This window comes from Anabrus simplex, chromosome 9 (genome assembly GCF_040414725.1).
Source record: "Anabrus simplex isolate iqAnaSimp1 chromosome 9, ASM4041472v1, whole genome shotgun sequence".
NCBI lineage: Eukaryota > Metazoa > Arthropoda > Insecta > Orthoptera > Tettigoniidae > Anabrus > Anabrus simplex.
Genome location: NC_090273.1, coordinates 145,373,983 through 145,401,167, shown reverse-complemented (window position 1 = coordinate 145,401,167; position 27,185 = coordinate 145,373,983). Strand labels below are relative to the sequence as shown.

The window sequence follows — 27,185 nt, the reverse complement described above, 5'->3', positions numbered from 1 at the left end:
GCAATTATGTAACATGCCCTGCAATATCAAGTATTTAATAAACGGGGAAGGAAGGCACTGACTTAGGTCAATTGCAGTTTTCCACAGGCTTGGGACTTCCACGTGAACGCAATAAAGAGCGAACTGGACTATAATTATATGTTTTACAAGATATCAGTAGTAATTAATAAGGAGCACAAACACATCCGGGAAGATCACTCACGATCGCAAATCTAATCGTATCGAACAAAAAACTTCAAAGTTAAACACGTTACAAAGTAGGGCTGAATATAAATGTATTCATAATGAACGGCAAATTAATATGCGGATTACCCGCGGTTACCCATGAATAATCTCGGTGTGTGTGAGAGACTGGCTGTATTATATGCATCGTAATTAAGAAAATACAGTGTTTTCTTCAACGGTAACTGATAATTCGTCCATTCCCTATATGTATTCCTCAAATTTTTCGCGTTACAACCTTGATGCCTTATCAAGTTGATCTCGACTAGTGTTCATACTTCAGAGACTTGCTAATTTACTCCAGAATGAATGAGTGACTCACTAAGTTTTTCAGTAGGCTACTCGAGCGGTTAGCAGGGAATAGGAAAGAAAGAATGCAACGTCAGGATTATCAGTCATTCTTAAATTTGAATTTGAAATCAAATAGTAGAACGTACCAGCGTACCGCTCCAAATGTGGCACTTGAGGATACCTTCCCACAAATTCGACGAGGAACATTTACTACTAAAAAAAGAATTTTACAGTTACCGCTTCCTTCCCAGTCCTAGCCCTTTCCTGTCCCATTGTCGCCATAAGACATATCTGTGTCGGTGCGACGTAAAGCCAATAGCGAAAAAAGAAAAAGAAAAAAGATACCCCTCCATGGAAGGCTCATTTTCCTCCAATCAACTGGGAATTGAACAACAATCTTAAAGCTCAAACTGATACAGCGAAATCCCAACAGTTATTTCATGAAATTTGCAATAGATACTCATCATATAGTGCAATTTATACTGGCGGGTCAAAATTCTATGAGAGAAATGTGCGATGAACTATAAAGACTACAGTATGCTATACAGAGTACCAGATCTTTTCACAGCGTTTACAAGTGACCTGTATGCTCTTAAAGAGGCCCTTATTTCAAAAGCGAGCTATAACAGCTCATTCATATTATTCTCTGATTACAGAAGTGCAATACAAACTTCAATACAAAATCCATCAACAACACACCTCCTTGTTAAAAGAAATTCAAATGCTGTACCGCAAGATCAATTATGTAGGAAAAAGTGCTATTTTTATGTGGATACCATCTCACAGGCAACGAATCAGTTGATCAAGCAGCAAAAGAGGCTACTAGTCTTTCAATCAACGACCCTCAAATTGCCACTCCACATTCTGATATCATCGTTTATATCAAAATCAAACTATACGAGCAATTGAAAATGAACTGGCTTAGAACTTCCACTAGCAACCTCCAAAAAATTAAAATATCTGCGACAATATATTCTCTCCAAAACCTCACCAGATATCGACTATCTCCTAGAAAAAGAAACAACCTCCCACCTCTTACTATCAAGCATATCATCTCAGAATATCAACTGTATCACCACTGGCACCAACACCACAACATACCTAAGGAAATGGAAGCGACACTGACTGGCTTCTCCAGCACTGAGTCATCATGTCATCAACTTTCTCAAGGACACTGGCTTTCACTCCAAAATCTAATTACATTATACTTAGTTATATTTTCCTTATAATTACTATTTCTCTGTAATCACATGTAAGTGTCGCGATAAGACCTTGGTGAAAAAGCGACTATAAACACCCTAAAAATGGCAACTATCCTTAATCAATACTAACCAGAAGAAAAAAGGACGAGATCCAACACTTCGAACGGTAAAGGTACAGTAGCGGCAGAAGAAAGTGAAGGGCCATGAAGGGCGAGGAAACTAAAAGATTCCTTAGGCTTTGCAAGCCTAATGCCGTGATGGCCTTAAGAGAACAACAGTTGACCAAGGGAAGTCAGATAGGAAATACGAAGGCGAGGAACCTGACACGAGTAAGTAGAAGCAATAACAGACTAAACTAGAGGATCTGTGGACGCCATCCCCACTCCCCTTTTAACCGTATTTTATGATAAGACATTGGCACTGGAATCCGGCACAAAGTGGAATGGAGTGGTTAACTTGATGCCTTGGGATATCAACCTGGTGCTAGCCGAATGAACCACAACCGGAAATCTTCTTTCTAAATGTCTCTATTTTCTGCCAGGAAATCAAACGCACAACCTTCCAGGTTGCATTTGCTGCTTCCGCTAGGCAACCCCGTAATTCCCCGCCCCCTAGTGGTTTAACGTTGCACCAACTCAGGCTTTATGTCGACTATGGAATTGGAAAGAAAGCGACCGTACCTTTAATTAAAGTACACTCGGGTAATTGCCAGATGTGAAAATGGGAAACCATGGAAAACCATATTCTGGGCTGCCGGAAGTGAGCTTCGAACCCACCATCTACCGAATGCAAGTCAGTAGCTACACGGCCCAAACTGCTCATCTAACTCGATCGATCTTTAGAACGTAGGTGGAGGACTGTAATATTCTCTTAAAAATAAAACGAATGGAATTTATTATTTTCGTGTATTGCCGATATGAACATTTTAAGACAGAGAACTTGCTTTGTCCTAAGTGGGTGTCTGTATCTATGTACGTCTATACTGTAATAATAATAATAATAATAATAATAATAATAATAATAATAATAATAATAATAATAATAATAATAATAAGTTGAAAAAGACCTTCAAGAAATAGGAATCACACTCGAAGAGATCCAGAAACGTGCTCCTCTCCACAAAAAGCTCCAGGAATACAAGAGGTTCCAAGAAAGGCCAAAGTTGAAAACAGGCAAGAAGTGGACTGATGAAAGAAAGGAGGCTCACAGAACGAGAATGCGTGAGTACTGGGGAAGAATTAAAGCTCAAGGATGCAAACGGTTCAAATAACGTGGTCCACAGCAGGCCGAAACGAAGAAAGAAAAAGAATAATTTGACGTCCCACTCTACAGTTGCCGGAGACGCCGAGGTGCCGAAATTTTGTTCCATGTGACTTTTTAATGTTCCGATATATCTATTGACACAGAATATTTAACTACCTTTAAATACGACTTTATTTAGCCGGGATCGAACCCATCAACTTGAACTCAGGAGGCCAGCGTTCTACCACCTGAGCTACGCAGTCGGCTATTTATCTATTCGTATATGCATAATGATATAACTAGCTAAAGTTGGTATGACTTCCTTACATTCTGCAATTTACTCTGTGCCTTCGCAAACAACTAATACCATGGCTAAATAATGAACTTAACCAAATTGAAAGTCGAAAAAATCGTGGAAGAACTTGTTGAACAGCTCTCCAATGTTCGCACTACTGAACCTATGAGAGAAGGAAGTAATGTTGTCATACTGTATTCTTTATTTCAGAGTATTTCCCACATTCACCTCGCTATGATTACTGAACCATTTGTTTGGGGCGCAAGAAAATGTGTAGCCAGATACTCGTAGATTCTCGGCACATGACCTAACATGCAGGAACTGAGTTAATGTTACGCTATTAATTTTGTCCCTTCTTATGGAAGAGAACGTGTGAAGAGCAATGACCAACAGTTTACTAGATAAAGGTGTGGGAATATCTGAGGTCTCACTGCGGTAGAAATGCAATTTGAATAAAGTATCATTCTATGCATGAACGTTCATATTATCTCCCGGATTTGGCAAGGTTATTCACTCTTCCCGCTATTTCGGTATAAGATTACGGAAATAACTAACAAGTACAAGACATAAACACCATTAAATTCAATTGTATACACTATCATTTACGTCAATAAGCCATAGGTCGAACTGTCGACCCTGTACTTTAAAAGCTCGCATGCATAAGGTCAACAAATTTTAAATTACTGCTACAACATAAACCTGCTAGAAAGAAACAACCTGTAGATAATAGCCTTTTAAAAAAACGTGAGAAAGCCTATCAGTGTACTCATCTGCGCCTGCTAGGGAATTCCCGTATCCGGGACGGACAGCCAGGTCACACTTCCTCAATATATGTAGGTGGGAACATTCTATACGTGAGGTTGCAAATTGAATTAATAATAGTTATCGGTCATCAATCATACAGGCTTCATGGCACATAGCATATTAAATAGGGCAGTTTATCTTGATCTAATTATCGAAGCACACACAATATTGCCTATCTTAAATTCTCTAAATGATCCACTTTATATAAACATAATTAAAATATTCGCGTCATATTTTATCATTATCTCAGAATAGGCAGGCCTATACAGAAGTGAAAATTACGCTCAGTTCAATGTTTGTTTGTCTGTCCGTCAGTTTGCTTTTTTCTTTGTTTGTCTGTTACTAATTTCGGGACCTCTATAAAACGTGGTTGTCTTCTTCTTCTTCTTCTTCTTTTCTAGCCTATTTCAATCCACTGCTGGATATAGGCCTCTTCCATGTGCTTCCATCGTCTTCGGTCTTGAGCCACTTGGAACCAGCGTGTTCCAGCCAACAGCTTTATGTCGTCGAGCCATCTCTTCAGGGGTCTTCCAATGCCTCCCTTGTGTCCCCATGGTCTCCAGTGAACAATCCTAGAGGTCCACCTGTTGTAGTCTTGTCGGGCTACGTGTCGTACCCATTGCCATTTTAGTCTTGCTACTATCTCTAGGATGTCTGTTACATTAGTTCTTCTCCTGATGTCCTCTGAACGGATCTTATCCCTAAGGCTGATCCCTAGCATCTGTCGCTCCATGGCTCGTTGTGTTCGCTGAAGCTTGCGAGCACTTTCCTTCGTCAGAGTCATCGTTTCCAGACCGTAAGTTGTAACTGGCAGCACGCACGTATTTTAAACCTTGGTCTTCAGGTTAATTGGAACATCCTTGTTGGTGAGGAGTTTTCGGAATGCAGTCCAACTCATAGCTATTCTGCGAGGAATTTCTGCACGTTGGTTGTCTTTTCCAAGTTTTATCTTGTGTCCAAGATAGATGTACTCATCGACAGCTTCTATATATTGGTTTCCCATTTTAAGTGGTTGTAGAAAATGCTATTTCCTAAATTTTACCCCCATACATTTTTACCGTATGAGCTATGGCATTTTTCAGCTTCAATTATTTACGGTACAAGAGCATTAAAACCCTAATACTTGATATATATTAATATACTAAACGTGTTGTGAAATAGGTTTGTAGAAATTATTTGCGGGATGCCAAATTCTTATTTTTTTGGTACAAATCATTTTACCTTATCGCAAAATAGAACTATCGGTATATTTCTACAGTGCACATAAAAGTCATTCTATGTCATCATCAGCTATTCCCATGTCGTCTCTGAACTCACGAGTCTCAAAACTCACGAGTGTCAAAATTCACGAATTCCAAAAAGAGGATTAGTAAGAGTAGGTTTCTCTACCTCGGTCAGTCTCAAAACTCACGAATGAATAAATGCCCAACCTACTAGTGACGGGATAATAGAATAATTTTAATAATCGAATAACTTCTATCCGGTTATTGAAATAATCGAATGAATAATCAAATAATCGAATGGGTTTCAAATATCATTAAGTTATATCGCACAGAACAATCGGAAGCGTAAGGAATACATTTTTCGACTTAAGTGTGGCGGATAGATAATCCTTTGAAATAAGCGAATAGATGAACTCTTACGAAAAATAAAAATACGCCTTTTTTCCAATCCATGAAGTCTAATGTGAAGACGGCACAAGCACTAAGTCCCCGAGCCATAGGAATTAACAAATGAAAGTTAAAATCCCGGCTGGGAATCGAACCCGGGACCCCCTGGACCCCTTCGACCAAAGGCCAGCATGTTAACCATGTACCCATGGAGCCGGATGACATAAAATTATAGTTATATTGCCTGTTGCTAGTTAAAGGAAGTTGTTAATTGGTAATAAATAATAATAATCGTATGGCCTCAGCTACCGTGTGCAGACATTTCAATCTGACGCCATCCGGCTTTCTTTTACTCCAGGCCTACCAGATGGCAGACAGAGTAAACCGGATCTCTCTTGCGCGTCTATGGCTGAGATTTTAATGAATTTTGTCGGGTAAACACCGAATGTGTCACCAAAGATCTTTTACATGCCGACATCGTACGACATGGAGTGACGAATGGACTCTTTCCCGCCCTTCAAAAATCCGACTACCTCTGCCGGGCTTCGACCTGATATCTTGGTATCCGGAGGCCGACACTCGACCGCTGATCCACAGAGGCAGCTTGTCAGTTGGTAAAACTGTGGCTTAGTTCCATTATGCGGCCAGGAGACGGTACGTACTTAAATAAGGAAGTTTATTTTACAGATATTAAAGATTACGACTGTTAATTCACTCATTGAGTTTCAATATTTAGAGATTCATTTGATGGGATAATCAAATACAAAACAATCGTTTCTTCGATTATTTCATTTGTTCAATTATTCGATTATTTTTTCCATTCGATTATTTTTTCGGCTGTTCGATTATATTTTCCATTCGATTAATTTTCGATTACTAATTTGAAAGTCCATTAGAAAGACTGGGGTAATTGAATAGTGAATGCATTCGAAATAATCGAGTGAAAACTAATTCTAATGTTGTCATCAGCTCATCAATCTCATCACAGGGAAATTAAAATTACCTATCTCCATTCCCTTACAGGAAGTGAGCGGGTACGACGGACGGTATCTGATAATCTTTCCGAAAATAATACTGTATTAACTAACGCTCCACACGTATGACTGAGCCATGCACTCTCAGAAGCCGTTATTTATTTTAGGTAATCGTATGATGATTTTATACAATATATATATATATACAAAAGGCAATTCACTTAAACCGGGTGTAAAAGCGAACAAATCGTCAGGAGTGCCAGGGTACGAATGAAGAGGACAGTGTTGGACCAGGTGCTCAATCGTTTGTTCTTCCAGGTTACAATCACACATTGGTGAACTGATCCAACCCCACTTGTACCTGAAGTAATTGCAACAACCATGTCCAGTCCTTAACCTGTTGGTACGGCACCAGAGATTCCTCGGTAGGTCAAAACCGTTTGGCTTCTTTGTGGGATCGAGATGGTGAACACTTGTTCCCAATGTTTTTGTGGCCCACTCATGCTTCCAGCTTTCATTTAGGTCAAATCCATCAGCAATGAGTTGCCCTGCAGTGACACTTGCTGGTATTCTTGATTGCAGTCGCCGCAGTGACGGATGACAGAATTCTTGATGCAGTGGCAAAGAGGGCGATGCAAAGATTTTCTTGGCTTCCCTTAGTAGAGCTTGCTTCTGCCTTAAGTGAGGTGGAGGGATGTGACTCAGCACAGGTAACCAGTGACTTGGAGTTGATGTGATGGTTCCAGTAATGCAACGCATTGTATCGTTCGATTTTGTGTCCATCTTCTTCACATGTACACTTTCCAACCAGACAGAAGCACAGTACTTAGCAGCCGAGTAGACAAGGCTGATGCCAGTTAAGCGTAGACAGCAGAGGCTCACCAGGAGGTACCACAGAGCTTATGCAGTAAGTTATTTCTTGCGGCGATTTTATGAGAAAGCTTAGTGATGTTCTCTTTGAAGTTCAGGGTTCTATCTAAAGTGATTCCAATATATTTTGGGAAAGGATTGTACTTCAGCTTTCGTCCATTGAACAGAACTCTTGGTTTGTAGTGTGAAGCACGATTCACTAGATGGAAACAAGAGACTTCAGTTTTTGTTGTGCTGGAGATCAATCTCCAGGTCTTAAAGAAAGTTGACATCTTCTTGAGGTCCTCCGTAAGAATTTGTCTTCAAAGTTATTGTTCTGTGCTACCAGTGCGATGTCATCAGCATATATGAACTTAGTCGATGTTTTGGTTGGTAAATCATGAATGTACAAATTGAATATCATTGGTGCTAAAACAGATCCCTGTGGTAGACCGTTATTTAGTTTTCTTTGTGGCTTTTAGTATTGCCTAGAAATAATTCGAATTGTTTCTCACTAAGCATGCTAGATATTAGATTCACGATCTCTCGACTTGGTGCAAATTGCAGTAGTTTGTAGATCAGTCCCTGTCGCCAAACGGTGCCATATGCACCTGTCAAGTCGATGAAAACAGCTGTTGATTTTAGTTGTCCTTGAAAACCAGCTTCGATATGTGTAGTTAGGGCAAGAATTTGATCGGTGCAGCAGCGTCCATGTCTGAATCAAGCTTGTTCAGGAGGGGGTAACAGCTTCAATGAACGGAGCTATTCTGGTTAGGAGGATTCGTTCAGCAAGCTTGAATATGCAACGAAGCAGTGCTATGGGTCGATAACTTTCGGGGCTGTCCTCAGGGTTGCCAGGTTTGAGAATGGCTATAACTTTTGACACTTTGAATTGTCTGGGTAATCTGTTCTCTTGGAGTATGTAAGTGAAGAGAGAAGTGAGCCAGTATATTCAATGCGGGCCCATGTTCTTAATAAATTCATTATAGATATTGTCGGGACCAGCAGCCTTGCCGATTTTCAGTTGTTTAATTGCATTTTCTACTTCCACTGTGGAAAAGGGTCTGGAAAGCGGCTCGTTTCTCTGGGCACTGCGCTTGAGTTTAGAAAGGTTACATTTTACTATTCTGGTATGATTCTTGTCCCTCTTTGTCCTTATGAGGTCTATACGATTCTGTTGGCAATAATGTCAGGACTTAGTTTAGGATGCGGCTTTTGGGGGTGTTGCTTGCCAGTTAGCCCATTCAAGATTCTCCAAGCTTTGCTGCTTGACTTTGCGAAGTTCATTTCTTTGAGTGTAGCTTCCCATTTCTCTCGTCTATTCTTATTTAAAGAGTGGAGTAGCTGTCAGCCCACTGTTTAATTTCCAGAACTTTGGTATTCTTGTATAAAACCTCACTATCTTCATTCCATCCAGGTACATATTCCTTTCTGTAACCCCTAAGAATGTTGGACTTAGCAGTTTTGATACCTAGTTCAACAAATTCGTCTCCGCGGCTAGAATTCAGTAAAGGTCTTTTGTGAATTCATCCCAGTTGGCTCGTTGAAAGTTCCAGTTTAGTTGAGTTTACAAGGGGAATTTTCAAACCGATTTCCACCATAACAGGTCGGTGTTGACTGTTTGGGAAGTTAGACAGAACAGTGCGAGTGGTGTTGAGTGGTTGGTCTAGTTGATCTTTAGACACGAATGTCAAGTCTGGGTTGTAATCCTTGTTCCAGCGTACGGAGTGGAAGTTTCCCTTGTCTTTTACATCAAAAACCAAATGCATATTGTTAGTTTCTGTCCATAGACGTAGATAATCCCCATCCGCATCCACGGTGTCATACCGCCAGTTTGTGTGATGGCTGTTGAAGTCTCCAGTGCATATACAAGGGTGATCAAAAGCCGGCAGTACTGTAGGAGCCCAATTCACGCACGGAGGCTTCTATAGATTGACAATTTTTAAATAATTTATCTGAATTGCTACATTGTAAATGTAGCCATCTTCAGTGCAACCAATTACTTGCACTCCATCTAAACTTGACTTCACATAAGTGGCTATTCCATATTGTCAATGGTGGATAGCTTCGACCAGTGTATAACCGGATATTCGTCCCCTGCGCTGGAGATCCTGTTCATCTTCGGTATGGGTTTCTTGAATGTTGGAAACATCATTGTTAAGGTCATGCAGTTGTTTTTGCAGATACTCGCATTTGGTAGAACTTATGCCTTCAATATTAAGTTGCATAATGCGGACTGGGTGTTTCTCACCTCTAGTTTGATGGTTCTGAAAAGAACCGTTATTTATTATGTTTCTGGGCATATTGTATATCACCTTTAACGCTGTTACTCGTTTAGCACCACCCGGGGGTCACGTGTGGGATAATTTGAGGTTTTACCTACGGACGTGAATAACTTTCAACCCCCCAGATGCCGTTACTTAAAATGCATAGATTAATACATTGCATCACGCGCCCACGCGGTTACACGAAGCGCAATGCTGTATAATATTGACTATTTGGCTCACCAAATTTATCAACTAATAAATTAAAATTCGTCAGGATTTCATCTAAAATATGGCTAAGTCGCTATTCGCTATATTTGAAATTCTGCTGCTAAATGACTTCAAAAAAACTCCAGAGCGATGATGATGATGGTGATTTGTGATAGTGGTTCTTTCCCCAGCCAAGAAAATGTGGAAATGGTCAATACAAATCAATAAGGGTTGAACACAATGAAGGTGAAGGTGATGATGGTGATTACTGTTTTAAGAGGAAGTGCAACTGGCTAGCCATCCTCTATTAAAACTAATCAGAGGGAAAAGATGGAAGGTGTCCCGCACTTTGAAAAATGAAGGTATTGGGCAAAGAAAGACAAGGGCCACGGAAGGCGTGAAAATGAAAGACTCCCTAGGCCTTGGAAACCTAAGAGTTGACTAAGGAAAGTCGGTTAGGGTAGATAAAAGCAAGGAGCCTGCCAGAAGTGAGTGGAAACAATGCTTGGACTCAGCTAATGGCCGCACGGTCGCCAACCCTAGCTCAATCAATCAGTCGATCGAAGAGTCAATCAATCACTACTGATGTGCAATTATGGCAGTCACCATGGTGGCAGATTGTTTATCAGTTGTTTATCTAGCCCTTTCTTAAATAATTTAAGAGCCCTTGGAGCCCCTTCTAGTCACCTCTTACCACAGGCAGAGGATACTGCGGATGTTATTCCGCCACCCCGACCCGCAGGGGAAAATAATGGTTGGTGAATGAAAGAGACAGATGTGAATGATTAATAATAATAATGTTATTGGCTTTACGGTTTTCGGAGACGCCGAGGTGACGGAATTTAGTCCCGCAGGAGTTCTTTAACGTGCCGGTAAATCTACCGAAACGAAGCTGACGTATTTGAGCACCTTCAAATACCACCAGACTGAGCCATGATCGAACCTGTCAAGTTGGAGCCAGAAGGCCAGCGCCTCAACCGTCTGAGCCACTCAACCCGGCTATGTGAATTATTATTATTATCAAAATATTTAGTTGTGGTCGTAAAGCTAATATAACGTGCTTTTTCCCTTCGACATCTATTTATAATAATGGTACGGTCGGTAGATGCAGAGTGGGTCTCGGTCCATAAGTGGCCACGGCTAGTTCAACAGCTCTGCACTCTGACCAGCCAACCGAGCAGAGGTGGGTTGGCCACGGCTCAACCGTGACTCTATGCCTCTGGATTCAGGAGACGGGACAGGGCTGGACCTCACGGCTGGCTCCAACCTAGGACCTAGGGGGATGTTTTCATTCCCCTTCGGGAAGGGGCGGGCCACCGAGAGGGTGAAGCCCTCTCTCTGGCCAGGAGAGGTGACGGGGTTGTGAAGAATTGATGGAGTTAGGAGATGGGTAAGGGATAATGTGTATTTAGAAGATGTGAAGATTTGGCCTCTTGGCTAAGGAGTGTAGTCTGTTCCGTGCTTTTATTTGCGAAGTGTTACAGATACAATTATGTTTACAGATTTATGTACATATATTGGTACATACATTTTGTCAGATATAACCAGGCTGAGAAGAGAAGATGTTGGTTGGGTAGATTTGGATGGGAATGCCTGGGAGTAGGTATAAGGAGGGTGGTTGTGCAGTTATGAAGAGAGGTTATAAGGAGGCGAAGGAGATCCAATGTGGGTGGGGGTGGGGGATTGGAACCTGTGGGAGGAAGGGATGGATAGACTTATGGATAGGGGGGGATTGGAGTCGGGGGTGGCCGGCGATGTGCAGTGTCTGGAGGATGGTGGCTGGGTGGGGGTGGGTATGTGAGGGTTCCACTCTGTGTTGTTGGTCGAATACTTGGGCGCCGGAGCTGATGAGCTGTTTGGACGTGCTGGGCTGAGGGTAGCTGTAGCCGCACCATGTACACGCACGCACATTAATGGTGTCCCGACATAAACTATCAACACTGCCCCACTCCAGTACTGAAAAGGAGGGGAGAGAGTGAAGGGATAGTGCTGAAGGCCACTCCAGTACTGAAAAGGAGGCGAAGGGAGTGAACAGGTAGTGCTGAATACACAGTGTGTGTATTCCGGCGTTATACTGTAACATTGTAATAAGATGGCTCCTATCCTATCACATGTGAATAGAGGACGTATTATTGGGATGTGGGAGGCTCACATGGTCCCCCAAGCAATAGCCCAAGCAATACCATGCAATCTTAAGACAGTTTGGAGATGAATAGAAATATGGCAAGAACGAGGTGAAGAAGGATTGGTAGACCCGATATAACGCAGCTACAAAATATTCTAACAGGTATAAAATACTTTTCGGTTAAAAACCTCCTTTACCTCTCAATACTGTAATTATCAGAGTAGGTTACGTTTTAATTTTTTTATGTTAAAATGCTATTTGTTCGGGGCGTCGACCTATAGAGTTTTTTGCCCCTACTGGCACAATATATGAACCTGCATGTAATCGGAATTGCGGAAGTGTTGAGTGTTGAATGTGGGAAACGTTAAGGACGACACAAACACGCAGATATAATCATTCACAATTAAAACCCTCTGACCCAGCCGGGAATCGAACCCGGAGCGGCCGGACGCGTTGCCCCGTACACCGCGGAGGCGGACGAGTAGGTAACCTAATGCTGTACTTCAAAACATCCGCCACTGTGCCCATTTCGATCACAACGAAGTCTTGTAGCGGGCTGTCTGCATGCAGTCCATGCAGCAATGGGTTAAGCGAGAAGGTGAGTCATTGTGCCTTCGACACTACCCCTTTCACTCCCTTCCCCCGTGTTTTGTACTGGATTGGCCTTCAACACTACCCCTTCACTCTCTCCCGTTCTTTTCAGTACTGGAGTGGGGCAGTGTTGATTCTTTATGTCGGGACACCATTAATGTGCACGTCTGTACGTGGGATCATAGTTGCTTCGTATCCGTATGGCACGCCTGACGGGGACACCTGCAGCTCGAAGTTCCTGCATTATTTCCCTTTCTTCGATGTTGGGTGTGATTCCTCGTAGTACACAGCTGTAGGTAGACTGGGGAGATGATGGTTGCTGGGTCAGCGTTGGAAGGTCGGCGGCGTTGTCTGGCGGAGCCATATTGGTCGTTTCCTGCGGGGTGGTAGGGGTTTGCTGGGGTGGGGGTGGCGAGGATATCGGGAGGCTTGCTGACATGACCGGGGAGGGATGCCAGGTTGTGCTGGTGGTGATTAAGGTTAGAGAAGGAGTGCTGGCGGAAGTTGTGATGGTTGTAATGGTGGAAGTAGTAGGGAAGGTAGGTGTTGATGTCAGGGGTGTTGTCCAGGATGGGGCTCGTGGAGGATGGGTATGTATTCTGGGTCTGCTTGTAGCTGGTCTAGGATGGGCGACGGAGGTGGCACCACACCGTAGGTCTTGCTTCGTATCGTTGCTCCGGAGGCGAAGAGTCTCCTGTGACTTGCACCAGGACATGTGATGACGGTGTCTTGGTGCGGCCATCTATGCTCGGAATACATTCACCACCTGGGAGTCTGCTGCGTGTAGCTCCTGATATATTTCCTTTTCTGGAATAGAGAGATCTACTCTGGGTATGAGTATATAAGGCATGTTTGTAGGGGATGGCCCCAACCGCCGACTGTGCTGAGAATGGTTTTCCATTCTCCTGCACTAAGACGAATGCCGGGACAGTTCCTAGTATTGGCCACGGCCGTCAAGCCGCTCACCTTCTCCGAGCAACTCCTTCACCGTAACAAATCTCCCGGCCTGAGAGACGGCCCGCCTCTCCCCCTTCCGAGGAGGAGTGAAAACATTTTAGTAGTAGTAGCATAGCGAGTAGAAGGAAGAAGTGTGATCACTCCCCTAGTTTACCGAGCTCGATAGCTGCAGTCACTTAAGTGCGGCCAGTATCCAGTATTCGGGAGATAGTGGGTTCGAACCCCACTGTCGGCAGCCCTGAAGATGGTTTTCCGTGATTTTCCATTTTCACACCAGGCAAATGCTGGGACTGTACCTAAATTACGGCCACGGACGCTTCCTTCCCACTCCTAGCCCTTCCCTGTCCCATCGTCGCCATAAGACCTATCTGTGTCGATGCGACGTAAAGCAAAAAAAAAAAAAAAAACCTCCCCTAGTTTATCGGTTCCTCCGCTAGGCCGCTCTCCCAGCAGTATTTGAGCTTGAGCTTACAAGTCAGCATACGAATAAAAGACAATTATTGCATGCAAAATATTATGCTTTTGCTTACCATTCCAAAAATCAGTTGTCAGATAGTTTAGATAGCTTCCGGGTAGACTTTGTGGTCTTAGAAGATTTCGGTTCCTTTCTCATCTGTCTTGTTACAAAATAAAATCGCATTTCATATAATGTAACACAAGTTTAGGGATAATGGCCGCAACATGGTCATCACAGCATCCTAATTCTTTCGAATTAATAGTGATACTGTGCAAACTGTTCCAATACTCGTAAAATATATTGCCCCATAGACTATGTTCACAGGAGAGCTTTTGTTCCACTACACTTTCAACTTGCACGAACACATTATAAACTGCTCTTGAAGGATGGGTGAGGAAAGTGCTCTCATTGTTGTATTTATTGCTATAGTCCCAAATAAATGTGAGGGCTGCGGCAAGTATTTCTTCTGTAGGCTTTCCGTGAAGCAGGCCGACACATTTATGACATTCTGTGACCTTGGATACATTGCGTACTATATATCCTCCTAGATATTAAATCAAACACTCCTTTGCAAGACTGCAGCTATGACTGTTAATTAGACCTAAATTGTTCTCCCAGTCCGGTAAGAGGTCGTCCATGTTCTCAGTGAAGTCTAGTGCTTGCCTTATTTTATTTTGTGCATTTTCTACTACAGCCTTATTTGTGTCTCCGGTCTTCTTAGCCAGTGTTCTCATTTCATTGACGAATGATGTCAATGTCAGTTCAAATTTCAAATTTGGGCTCACAATTACTACCCGATGACAGGGCAAGTATGGTTGGGATATAAATAGACTGCGACATATGTAAATTCAGAAAATCTATTGTTAAAGGATGGTCGCCACAGCTTAATGAGCGTAGAATACCAAAGTGCCGTTCTAGTGTATCTTGATTAAATTTGGCTGTGAGCACATTATGACTTAATGAGTTCAGACGTGAAAATAATTTAAAATACTTTTATTGTGATGTGATTGTAAACCATACGATAAATAATTAAATAAATAAATAAATAAATAAATAATGGCATCTCGCTCTGAATATCCTTTCATAAATCCACAAAAATACTTGTTTATCATCCTCGCCAATGAAATGCCAGGCTGAGTCGATAATAGACAGATAAATTTCTTTATTTTCGTAGTTAAGGCCATTAGGCCTTCTCTTACACTAAACCAATTATTGTACATTAGAATCCTGATCAACGCTATCTTAATTAAAACTAAATGAGTAAAGCTACTCTAACATAATAAAAATATGTTTTCTTTCTTTCTTTCTTTCTTTCTTTCTTTCTTTCTTTCTTTCTTAAGGCTTTTAACCATCAGGGTTGGTTTTCCCCTCGCACTCGACCAGGGATCCCTCCTCCACCGCCTAGGGCAGTGTTCTGGAGCGTGGGACAATGGGTCTGGGTATACAACGGGGAAGGAGAACTAGTACCTTACCCAGGCGGCCTCATCTGCTATGCTGAACAGGGGCCTTGTGAGGATGGGGAGATTTGGAAGGGATAGACAAGGAAGAGGGAAGGAAGCAACTGTGGCCTTAAACTTGGTACCATCCCGGCATTTGCCTGGAGGAAAAGTGGAAAACCACGGAAAACAACTTTGAGGATGGCTAAGGAACCCATCTCTTCTCAGATGACCTCCCGAGGCTGCATGGACCCCGTTCCAGCCCTCATACCACTTTTTGAATTTCGCGGCAGAGCCAGAAATCGAGCCCGGGTCTCCGGGGGGTGGCAGCTAATCACGCTAACCACGCTAACCACTACACTACAGAGGCGGACTAAAAATTTGCTAAGGGCTTTACGTCGCACCGACACAGATAGGTCTTATGGCGACGATGGGATAGGAAAGGCCTAGGAGTTGGAAGGAAGCGGCCGTGGCCTTAATTAAGGTACAGCCCCAGCATTTGCCTGGTGTGAAAATGGGAAACCACGGAAAACCATCTTCAGGGCTGCCGATAGTGGGATTCGAACCTACTATCTCCCGGATGCAAGCTCCGGACTAAAAATATGTTATAACTGAAATAAAATTCTACTCCAGTGAGACATACATAGCTATACGACTGTCAAATAACTAATAATAACATAATAATAATAATAATAATAATAATAATAATAATAATAATAATAATAATAGTAATAATAATATTGTAATAACTCGATCAATGAGAGACTAGAACTACACAATTCAATCGCATCCTACTGTACCTCTTAACGGTCCTTTTAATGACACTGCTGTTGGTATTCCTCTGACGTCGTCTGGTAAACACTTCCATTCTCGTGCGAGAGACACAGAAAATGAGTTGTTACATGTGGCAGATCAATGGCGTGGAATGACGAGCAGGTATGATGTATGCGCCCTTGTATCTCTGTTATGAACATTCGAGAAGTAACGGAAACACGATAAAAGGTAAGATGACGGGGAAGATGTAATAATAATTCGGTGGAGGAGAGACAAAGTATGATAGTTCCAACGAACATGAAGTAAGGACCACTCTAATTCTAGAAAAAATATGACGACACATGGTAATATATTTTCTTCAATTCCACGCATGTCTCACACATGCATTTTGAGCGCGTGGCTACGGTGGAAGAACGGTAGCCTCCTGAGCTCAAGTCGGCGGGTTCAATCCTGGCTCAGTCCGGCGGTATTTGAAGTGCTCAAATACTTCACCCTCGTGTCGGTAGATTTACTAGCACTTTGGAGAGTTCCTGCGGGATAACATTTTGGCACTTCGGCGTCTCCGAAACCGTGAATTTTTTCAACTATAAAAGTCATCATTCCAGATGTGAATGCCACCTATCATTAAATTATTTAATTACAGAATCATTTTGTGAAAAATTGTTATGTTCAATGCAGGATATATTATAATAATAATAATAATAATAATAATAATAATAATAATAATAATAATAATAATAATAATTTCGTGTGGCTATTTCTAGCCGAGTGCAGCCCTTGTAAGGCAGACCCAACGATGAGGGTGGGCGGCATCTGCCATGTGTAGGTAACTGCGTGTTATTGTGGTGGAGGATAATGTTGTGTGTGATGTGTGAGTTGCAGGGATGTTGGGGACAGCACAAACACCCAGCCCCCGAACCACTAGAATTAACCAATGAAGGTTAAAATCCCCGGCACGGCCGGGAATCGAACCCGGGACCCTCTGAACCGAAGGCCAGTACGCTGACCATTCAGCCAACGAGTCGGACAGGATATATATATAAAATAACATGTCCTGACTGACTGACTGACTGACTGACTGATTCATTATTGCCGAGCCAAAACTACTGGACATAAAGAAATGAAATTTTGAAGATACATTTATATTGCAATGTAGTTCCTGACTAAGAGAGGATATTTGGATATTCCGTCGCTAAGGGGGTGAAAAGAGGGGTGAATTTTAAAATGTATGTATCTATATCACAAAAAGCTTAAAAATTTAAAGGCGTGAAAATTGGTATTTGGAATCTTGTTTAAAAATAAGGAAATATGTATTTTTTGTTTTCGAAAAATTCTCTTAAGGGGGGGGGGGGGGGGTGAACAAAAGGTGAAAAAGGGGTTGAGTACCTTTTATGAGATTACTTAAATCTCAAAAACTTAAGATGTTACAGTCATAAAAATTGGCATTTGGAATCTCCTTTTACAATAAAGAAAGACTTTTTTTGGAATATCTACTTAAGAGGGGGTAAACAGGAGTGACAAAGGGGGTGAATTTTAAAGTGAGTATATCTACAATATATCTTAAAAATATAACATGTTACAGACGTAAAAACTGGTATTTGGAATCGCACAATTTCTTTTCTGAACATTCATTTAAGAGGAAGTGTTAAAGGGGGTGAATTTTTAAATGAGCATATCTAGAGTATATCTCAAAAACTTAACATATTACAGATGTGAAAATTGGTATTTTAATCTCTTTTAAAAATAAATTAACATGCATTCTTTGTTTTAGGAAAAACAATTAAGGGTGGCGGGGGAGTGTAAAATGACTGAGAAGAGGGATGGAATCATTTTTATTAGGATACTGGTATCTCCAAAACTGAAGACATTACAGACGTGAAAGCCGGTATGTGCAATCTCCTTTAAAAATAAAGAAACACGCATTTTTTGTTTTCGGAAAATTCACTGAAGGAGGCTGTAAAAAGGATTGAATAATGGGTTGAATTATTTTTTATGAGGATACTTATATCTCAAGAATTGAAGATGTTACAGACATGAAAATTTGTAATTGGAATCGTCTTTAAAAATAAAAACTACGTGTTTTTTGTTTTCGAAAAATTCACTTAAGGGGGTTGTAAACAGGACTGAAAAAGGGGTTGAATTATTTTTATGAGGATACTGAAGATGTTACAGACATGAAAATTTGTATTTGGAATCTTCTTTAAAAATAAATAAACACGAATTTTTGTTTTGTTTTCGGAAAATCCACTTAATGGGGTTGGGTGGGTGAAAAGAAGTGAAGAAAGTATCGAATTTTTTTTAGGATACTTATACTGTATATCAAATACTGAAGATGTTACAGACGTGAAAATTGGTATTTGGAATCTCCTGTAAAAGCAAAGGAACACGCATAATTTGTTTCCTGAGAATCCACTTAGGGGACGTGTTAAAAGGGGCGAATGTTTAAAATAAGCGTATATACAGAATATCTTAACACATTACAGACGTGACAATTGGTGTTTATAATATCTTACATAAAGCAACACGTATTTTTTGTTTCAGAAAGCACTCAAGGAGGTGGGAGTTGTAAAAAGGACTGGAAAAGGGGTTGAATTCTTTTTATGATGAGACTTATATCTCAAAAACTGAAGATGTTACAGACATGAAAATTTGTATTTGGAATCTCCTTTAAAAATAAACACGTATTCTTATATTTCCGGAAAATCCAATTAAGGGGAGGGAAATAACTGAATTGAAAAGTGAGTTGAATTTTTTGAGGATACTTATATCTCGAAAGCGAAGGATGTTAACGGACGAGAAAATTGGTATTTGGAATCTCCTTTAAAAATAAAGGCACACGTATTTTGTGGCATGGAAGGGAGGGGGAATCAACTTAAGGGGGTGTAAAAGGAGTTGAATTATTTTTATGAGGATACAAATAAGAAGTGGACTTAATACAATAGACCCCTAAGGGGTGTCTGGCTAGGGGGGGGGGGGAGGTGAGGAATGATGACAAATATATGCATTCCAAATAGCGGTATATATTTTAAATCCTAGGTGTGAAATAGGAAACATTTTTAACGTTCCACCTCCCAAAAAGTGTTAAATGAGGTTAGCTCCGTAAACAAAATTATCCATCCCCTCCAAAGCCGTTTGACATACAAAGTTGTAATTATACGAGAAGGGTCTTCTTTTATGTCCTAGGTGTAAATTATCGTATACTTAAAAATATGTACCCCCTAAGTGGTTTAGGTGGTAGGTGGCATTCAAAAACACAATATCCGTTCTTCCGAAACCGTTTCAGGTACGGAGGGTGGTCTTCTATACCCTAGATGTTAATAAATATTTTAAAACATTCAATCCTTAATAAAGTATTCATTCCTCGTTTACTGTTCGACGTACAAAATCTAAATTTCACAGGTTGTTCATTTTACATCCAAGAAGATAGGGTTTTAACCCTTTATAGGGCAAAAGACTGGGGGTATTAAAAAAATATATTTTATGGTTAATTTGTACATGAAATGTATGTAAGACTATGGATGTACAACTAGTTTATGGATTTACATCTTATTTCATAAAATATGGGGTGGGAAATTATTATCCCACTGACCGTTCCAGATAGGTAATGTCTGTGTGTGGGCAGTGGGATAATAATTTCCCACTTAAAAATATTTATGATAATGCGCTCATTACGTATTAATTACTTTATTGACATCAATATAATACAATAACATTACATACTACATGGCCTATGGATTAAAAATTTATATGAAATCTCTCAAACCTAATTTACTTCGGTTGTAGAAAAATTTGAAAATACTGTCTATGATATGTGAAATGGTTCAAAGCATGATTTACATAATGCAACATTACATTTCATGTTACTCCTTTTACTCGATACTACACTGCAAAGCGACGATATGTTTTTATTAGCTCAGGTAGATGGCTGCCGATATCTGATAATCTCACCGTATTTTCGATCGTTGCTTGTCCATCAGACCTGTTTCTCTTCCTTCCATGCCCGTTCGCTGGGGAGCCATAGCGTTTCTTGCTCGAAAATGACTGTATCAGTTCATTTACTAGTTGTGACCTTAACTTCAGGTGTGACGTACCTTTTGTCTTCCCTTTCATTTCTGCTTTGTACACTATGTATGAATTGACAATCATAATATCCAGGAAGTAATAAAAACCTTGAGCCACCATCTTCTTGACTTCTTGACCTGCCAATAAAAGATAACATAAACCTATGAGACACTATGTATAGGAATTCCAATCATAATAGGTTGCGTGGGTTGAACATTGTTTTTTCTTACCAGAGTACTGGACACGATCTTCAGCATCAGAGTTTCCACCTTCCTCCGAGTCCACAGCTTGTTTTTCCGATATTTTATCCAGACAGACTTCAATCTTTGCTTCCATATTCACAGCAGTAGTAATCAGCCTACAAATAGTTCCAATATAATACTGTATTAAAATTATTATTATTATTATTATTATTATTATTATTATTATTATTATTATTACCAAGCTACTATTAGAGGAAACATGCTTTACCTATGTTTATGGTTTGAAACCACTTATTAGAAGAACTAAATAACACAAATACAGTCCAAGCAAAATTAGGCCTAGATCTTACATAAAATCCAAGTACTGACTAAGTGCAAATGACAACAACATCTTTGTCTGTCGTCATAAGGGGAAACTTGAAACAGTTTCAGAATAAGGAATTATAGTAATTTTGAAAAATATGTAAATAATTTTGAAATAGCATCTTACTAAGTTGCAGTGAAACTATGAAAATATCATTGATTCTGTTAGTAGTATTCCGAATGATACAACGGATGGATCATTATGACATTCATGCCACAAATAGATTTGCTCCTTGAATAAAACATGATAAACTGCATCTCAGAAGTATATACTAACCTTTAGAAATCGTCCGTCTTGAGTATTCCGCACCTTCTTCTTACAAACACAGTTTCATTGCAGCTGAACACAAAGTGACTGCCACTGTACGCGCGCTAGGAACCACTGGGATATATACTTCCCACCTAGTGATTTAGGTCGCAGTAGCGATCAGGTTATTAAGTTTGAAATGAAACTGTGCCGCCCTCTTACACAAGCAAGTGGAACTGCATGCTCTGAAACAACTGGGAAGATAATCTCCCTAAACCCGTTATGTATATACGAGGTGGGAAGATAATATCCCAAAGACCTATAAAGAGTTAAACATTCAAATTCTTCCGTATGGGGCTCAAATGAGTGTTAGATCAGAAAATAAACAATCATTCCCCCAAAATTGTTTGACGTACGAACTGAGGACGTATTTTACAGGCTCAGCGGACAGTGGACTCTCCAAATGTAAAACTTTGAATAATAACTTTCAATTTAAAGCCGTAGCGAAGCACGGGTATCTTGCTAGTTAATTTATATAATGAACAAGTATAGTTGTCATTGGGTACATTTCTGATAGTTTCTATGATTCAAAACTGCAGGCACGAAGGTATAACCATAAATATTAAGTAACCCTGTTCTAATACTTTAAACCTGTAACTTTTGCTTAGTCCCATATTAATTAGAATGAGATATTAGAATAGTTATTACAGGCTGTCGCTGATCAGTTTTATATGGTCTTCCGCAATGGCAGGGCTCAACCGCGATAAACAGTTTGAAAGAAACATTACATTACAGTTTAATTAATTGTACCCCTTTATCCTTCTCAGGGATGCTTTCTCATACTCCACCACTTCATACTTTTCCATAAGGGAGCCAATTATCACAACTTTGGGCAATTATATATTACTCATTCTTCTCATACACCATCGTAGTTTACAACATACCTTCTGACACTCACGAAGTTTATTTTCTCGGTGATCTTCAGTTCATTGTCGTTTCTCGTAGTTTTTCTTTCTGCATCCTGTGTACTGTTTATATTTCTGAATCACATAATAGTACAATGAAGGTCTGAAGGTCCTGTCCCAGTCAGTTTGTGAATTAGCCCGGGAAAACATAATAAAGGAATTAATCATGCGCATCAAGAAGAGATTAGTAATTACTACTACTGTTGCCGTTGTACGTGGGTTGGAAGAAATTAAAAAAGAGAAAAATATCCTTTATAACAACGATGCTGCGTTAAACTCAAAATAATTGTAATCGATCAGCAACACGGCCACTGAGATTTTAGTTAACAATGACACAATGCGCACGCAAAATCTACATGGACGTGTTAATCACTTGATAAATACGAGTGGTATATTAAAGCAACGAAGGAATAAAGACAGTGCAGTAACATTCCGAATAATGTTTAAAACCTCAGTAATATTAATGGAGACTTAAGAACTTGTTAAAAGTTGAGCAGCTCTATTCTAAAAACAAAAGAAATATTTGAAATACATCATTAATAAAAATACTATGTTTTAACAATAAACAGGGTTGTTTTTTTTGTTTGCTTTTCCTAGAAGACTCTGGTTAAATGTAAAATTATTTTAACACAAAATTTAATTAACATTCATATAATTTTTAATACCAGTTGTTCTGTATAGAATTGTTAAGCTTTGCAATCTGGACCCGTATACATTGAATATCGCCTGGAAGATGAGTATTTTCAGTTAGGTCCTGGTTTTGGAAAATTAGTGTATGGTCAGCCTACATAATAGTATAATTTCAGTTATGTATTCATATGATTGTCTTTGTTTTTGCTCTGGACCATAGTACTGGATTTATCATTCATATTGCTATTCTCTAGGTTACTAATCTGCTTGAGCTCAAATCCTTATACTAACTTACTTTTATAATTCTTCTACCTTCAATCTCTATAGTGCCCTTGGTTGCTTGGTTGATGTCATATGTTCTGTCTTGTTTAAATAACTGCACATGCACTTTCTTTGTTCGTTCCTAGGTTACGAAGGATACTTCAGGTACGGAGACAACGCCGCCCATAGGAACGAGGTTGAAGATTCTTACGAATCCGAAGAAGATAACTCACGACGGAGGAAGCGTTCTTTACACGGCACTTCAAAAATTAACGCCACTCAAAATGAAAGCGCTAGTTCCACACAAGAAGAATCTGAAAGAGAAATGTGCACACGACGGGAGATGTACGTAGACTTCGAGCACATCGGTTGGTCCGACTGGATCGTGGCCCCTGCAGGGTATTCGGCCTATTACTGCAAAGGACGCTGCGACTATCCTCTGGAGCTCAGCAGATATCCTACAAATCATGCTACCGTTCAGAGCATTGTTCACCATCTGGGACTAGTGGCCGATGTCAGCAAACCATGCTGCGTCCCCAGCAGTCTCAAGAACTTGACACTTCTCTATCTGGATGAGAACTCGAACGTTATCATGAAGGTATTCGAGGATATGGTAGCTGACAGTTGTGGTTGCCACTAGCAGTGCTCCGTTGTGAATAACTGTGATCTTAAAAAGTGCTGTCAAAAATACATTGCAAAGCATTGGAGAGATTTCCACATGCTGAAACAACTGAAAGAGGTTAAAGACAAATCTTCAAAAATGTCTGCATTTCGAAGTCTTTAACCTTTCAATTCCAGTGGGGTATTAGTTCTGTCACCACAGATTCACCGAACAAGACGTGATCTCTGTGCATCTGCTGATACTGCTGATTCAACTAGAATAACATTCACTTCCTTAGTTGTATGAATATATTATTAGAATCTTAGAACGATTATGTCCTATATTTGGTTAGAGTAAAATTCTATCTTAAGGTTTCTAACTGCTTGAAATTAGGCTGAAATCATAGTGTTCGATGAAACGTTTACGTCAGACGATGTAAAACCGTCATCCATCTCCACTTCGATAGAGTGGCTAGAAGGTGAGACGTCCGAAAGAACCTGCATAATGACCTGTGTCCTTCAAAACAGCTGCGGAATTCAGTGATATAATCACATCCCTCAGCATCTCAGGAAGTGAAGATGATTGGTCTTTTAAGGGGCAATATATCGATATTATCAGCTGCAGTATCAGGGATACTACTCCATATTTGAATTGAAGAGTTACGATTTCAATCGGCATCAGCAAGTCCTTTTTAAAAACTCAACCAATTGTTTTAATAAAAGTTTCAAAATGTGATCAATATTGAGATCACAGTTTTAAACTCGCGTTAGAATTGTTAAAATTATGAAGACGATTTATAAAATTCTATTGGCACCCAGTGTGTTACTGCTCATTGGTCTCAAATGAAAAATCCATAGAAAACTGTCGCAGGGGCAGACATTTTTTTTTTTTTTGCTATTGCTTTACGTCGCACCGACACAGATATGTCGCAGACATTTTAAGGGCCATACTTGCCAAAGTAAGATGTTTTTGAACACGGATAATAATGAGATGCTGCAGACACTAGCTATCATATTGTTTACGTAATATCGATAACGTTTTGCATCAGTATTTTTGCGCACTGAATAGGTGTTGGTAAGCACTTGTTTCTTGTGATTGTTCACATTTTTGAAATGTAAATGTTTAACTTCTTAGTCATTTGAAACTGATTTCAAGACCCTCACTGAATAGTGGGAAATGGTGCAACAAATAAATGAATGGTATTGATAGAAGCTTGATAGAAGATTATAAAGTTCCTGCAATCGTCGTTTGAAATTATAAGATTACTTCCAATGTGTACCTCAAAGAAATACGAGGATGATTATATTAAAACTGATACGATATAAACGTTCTTTTACTTCGTTATTATTGACAAGGATCTCCATAGCTAAATGTTTAGCGTGCTGGTCTTAGGTCCCAGGCGTCCCTGGTTCGATTTCAGGCTGGATCGGGGATTTTAACCTTCACTGGTTACTTCCGATGGTTCAGAGGTGTGCGTGCGTGTGCGTGTGTGTGTCATCTTCAGCATTAGAATTCATCACAGATAGTGTAAAAGAGGGCCTTGAACCCTAAGTTCGCCACCAATAAAGGCATTATCTATCCACCTATCCTCAGAGAAGCGCAGGTCACCTACAAGACGTCAAGTCGAAAGACCTGCACCAGGCCACACGCCATTATTATTATTAAACGGATCGTAATTTTTCAGGTGTACTTTGTTAGTCATGGCCAAATGGTAAGAGATTCCGTTTATAGACTGGTTTATTAAGCTAAGAAATTCCATTTTTAGACTGGCGTATTAAGCTACCTTAGTTTAAAGCGTGGGTGATGTTAAGAAGAGGTGTAATGGCGATAATAAAATATGGACTGAATATTCACTTCACTAAATGATCAACAAACATTCTCGCTTAGGCCAGAACTCTGGTAGAAAGAAGCTAACTGTAATAGGAGAGAATGATAAGTAATCGAATAGGAGAGAATGATAAGTAATCGAAGCGTAGTTCGAGGCCTCCATTTCCTCGAGACGAAAAGATGTAAACTCTGGATTCATGAAAACTCGAAGTACTGAAGGAAAAATATAGCCTGTGCAAGTCTATTGAGTGCCACTGAAAAGCTCGAAACCTAGCCGCGTTGATCTGGGAGGACAAAAATCGGTAAGAGTGGTTGAGCAGGAAAGATAAAAGTGAACAGACCGAAATGAAAAAGTAGAAACAAGCCAGCCTCAAATCCTATATCATCCATATATGCGAGAAAACAGAATTCAAGACGAAGAACTACCGATCAGAGGAGATCTGGATTCGACACTTCGTTCTGTAAAACATTAAAAGTCTTGACATGGTCTAGTCTCGTGAGGCCAACTGGTATCACGCATGATGATGTTATGATAGATAGTGTGGCCAGGTGAGTAATACCATCCATCCCCTTCTCACACCCAGGCAGGCACCATGCGAGCCGAACATGTCCTCAAATGCGTTAGCATACGCTAAACAAATAAAATGTAGAAACTTCTACCTGCAGGCACTCTCAGTTATTTACCACTTATACTCACAAGGGAATTGTTTGGATTGGACCAAATTGTAGGATTGCAGTTTTGTAGGATTATCAATCAAGACGTCATAAACTTAAGAGTAACATTTATTATGTCTTAAAATAAACAATGAAGGGAATAGTACAAAATAAAAGTAATAGGGCTGAATTACAGTTACATGAGAAACATTTTACTTAATTACAATTACTCATTAATTTTTCAACAAGTAACGAGTAAAATTACAATTACTTCACAGAATGTGAGCCTTCAGGAAATCACTGACATTTATTTTCACATGGGGATGGAATAATACCAAAGTTGGCAAGTAGGAAAAAACATCACTCCATTTTGTGCTTATTTAAAGCATAGAGACATTAAGTGGTTATCATCACTAAGTGAGACTAAACAAAATTTTAAAATAATTGCTCCCAAGCAATGTTTGCATATCACATTCGTGTTTCCATTATTTTGAAGATAATAAACTTAAAATATTTATTTAAATAGGGGAATAGAAATCCCTCCCCTCCACCGTCACATGTTCATTCCAGTTCCATTCTCGACCACGTATACACGATTATCTAAATCTCAACCAGTAACCACAACAAACTGCTAGTAAATGAACGAGTGGACGTCGTATCCTCGGTATTATACCCTTGGCGCGACGCCTTGTGAGTGATGGATTCCGAGACTCTCGATGCGACGTACAGTATAATTATAGATTACTACAATGTAATGATTACCAAAATGTAACAATTACAATTTTATTTCAAGAAATAAATTACATTTTGTGTAAAGTAACGATTACAAGTAGTAGTAATAGTAGTGGCAGAAGCGGTCAGCACCCACACTAATATAAATGATTATTATAATAAAATGCAAGTCCAGTTTTATTCATCAATAATATCCTACGCATTCTTTCTAAATTAATTGCAGAAAGCAACCTGAAACTAGCATTCCTCGTTCTTTTGTATAATTATGATAATGTTTCAGTACGCCTAGAATGTAAATATTAATTTGCAAGACTAAAGAAACTTGAGAAAATTGCAT

The 27,185-nt window shown here is 39.9% G+C and overlaps 1 protein-coding gene across 1 annotated transcript in view; it reads left to right on the top strand.

Annotated features, from left to right (window-relative positions):
- Nucleotides 1-26,127, top strand: part of LOC136881106 (bone morphogenetic protein 2) — a 103,790-nt gene extending 77,663 nt beyond the window's left edge. The window contains exon 5 of the mRNA XM_067153743.2: nt 23,181-26,127. Within this exon, the coding sequence (XP_067009844.2) occupies nt 23,181-23,674 (494 nt within the window). The 3' untranslated portion in view covers nt 23,675-26,127. The remainder of the gene's footprint in view (nt 1-23,180) is intronic.
- The last annotated feature ends 1,058 nt before the right edge of the window (nt 26,128-27,185 follow it).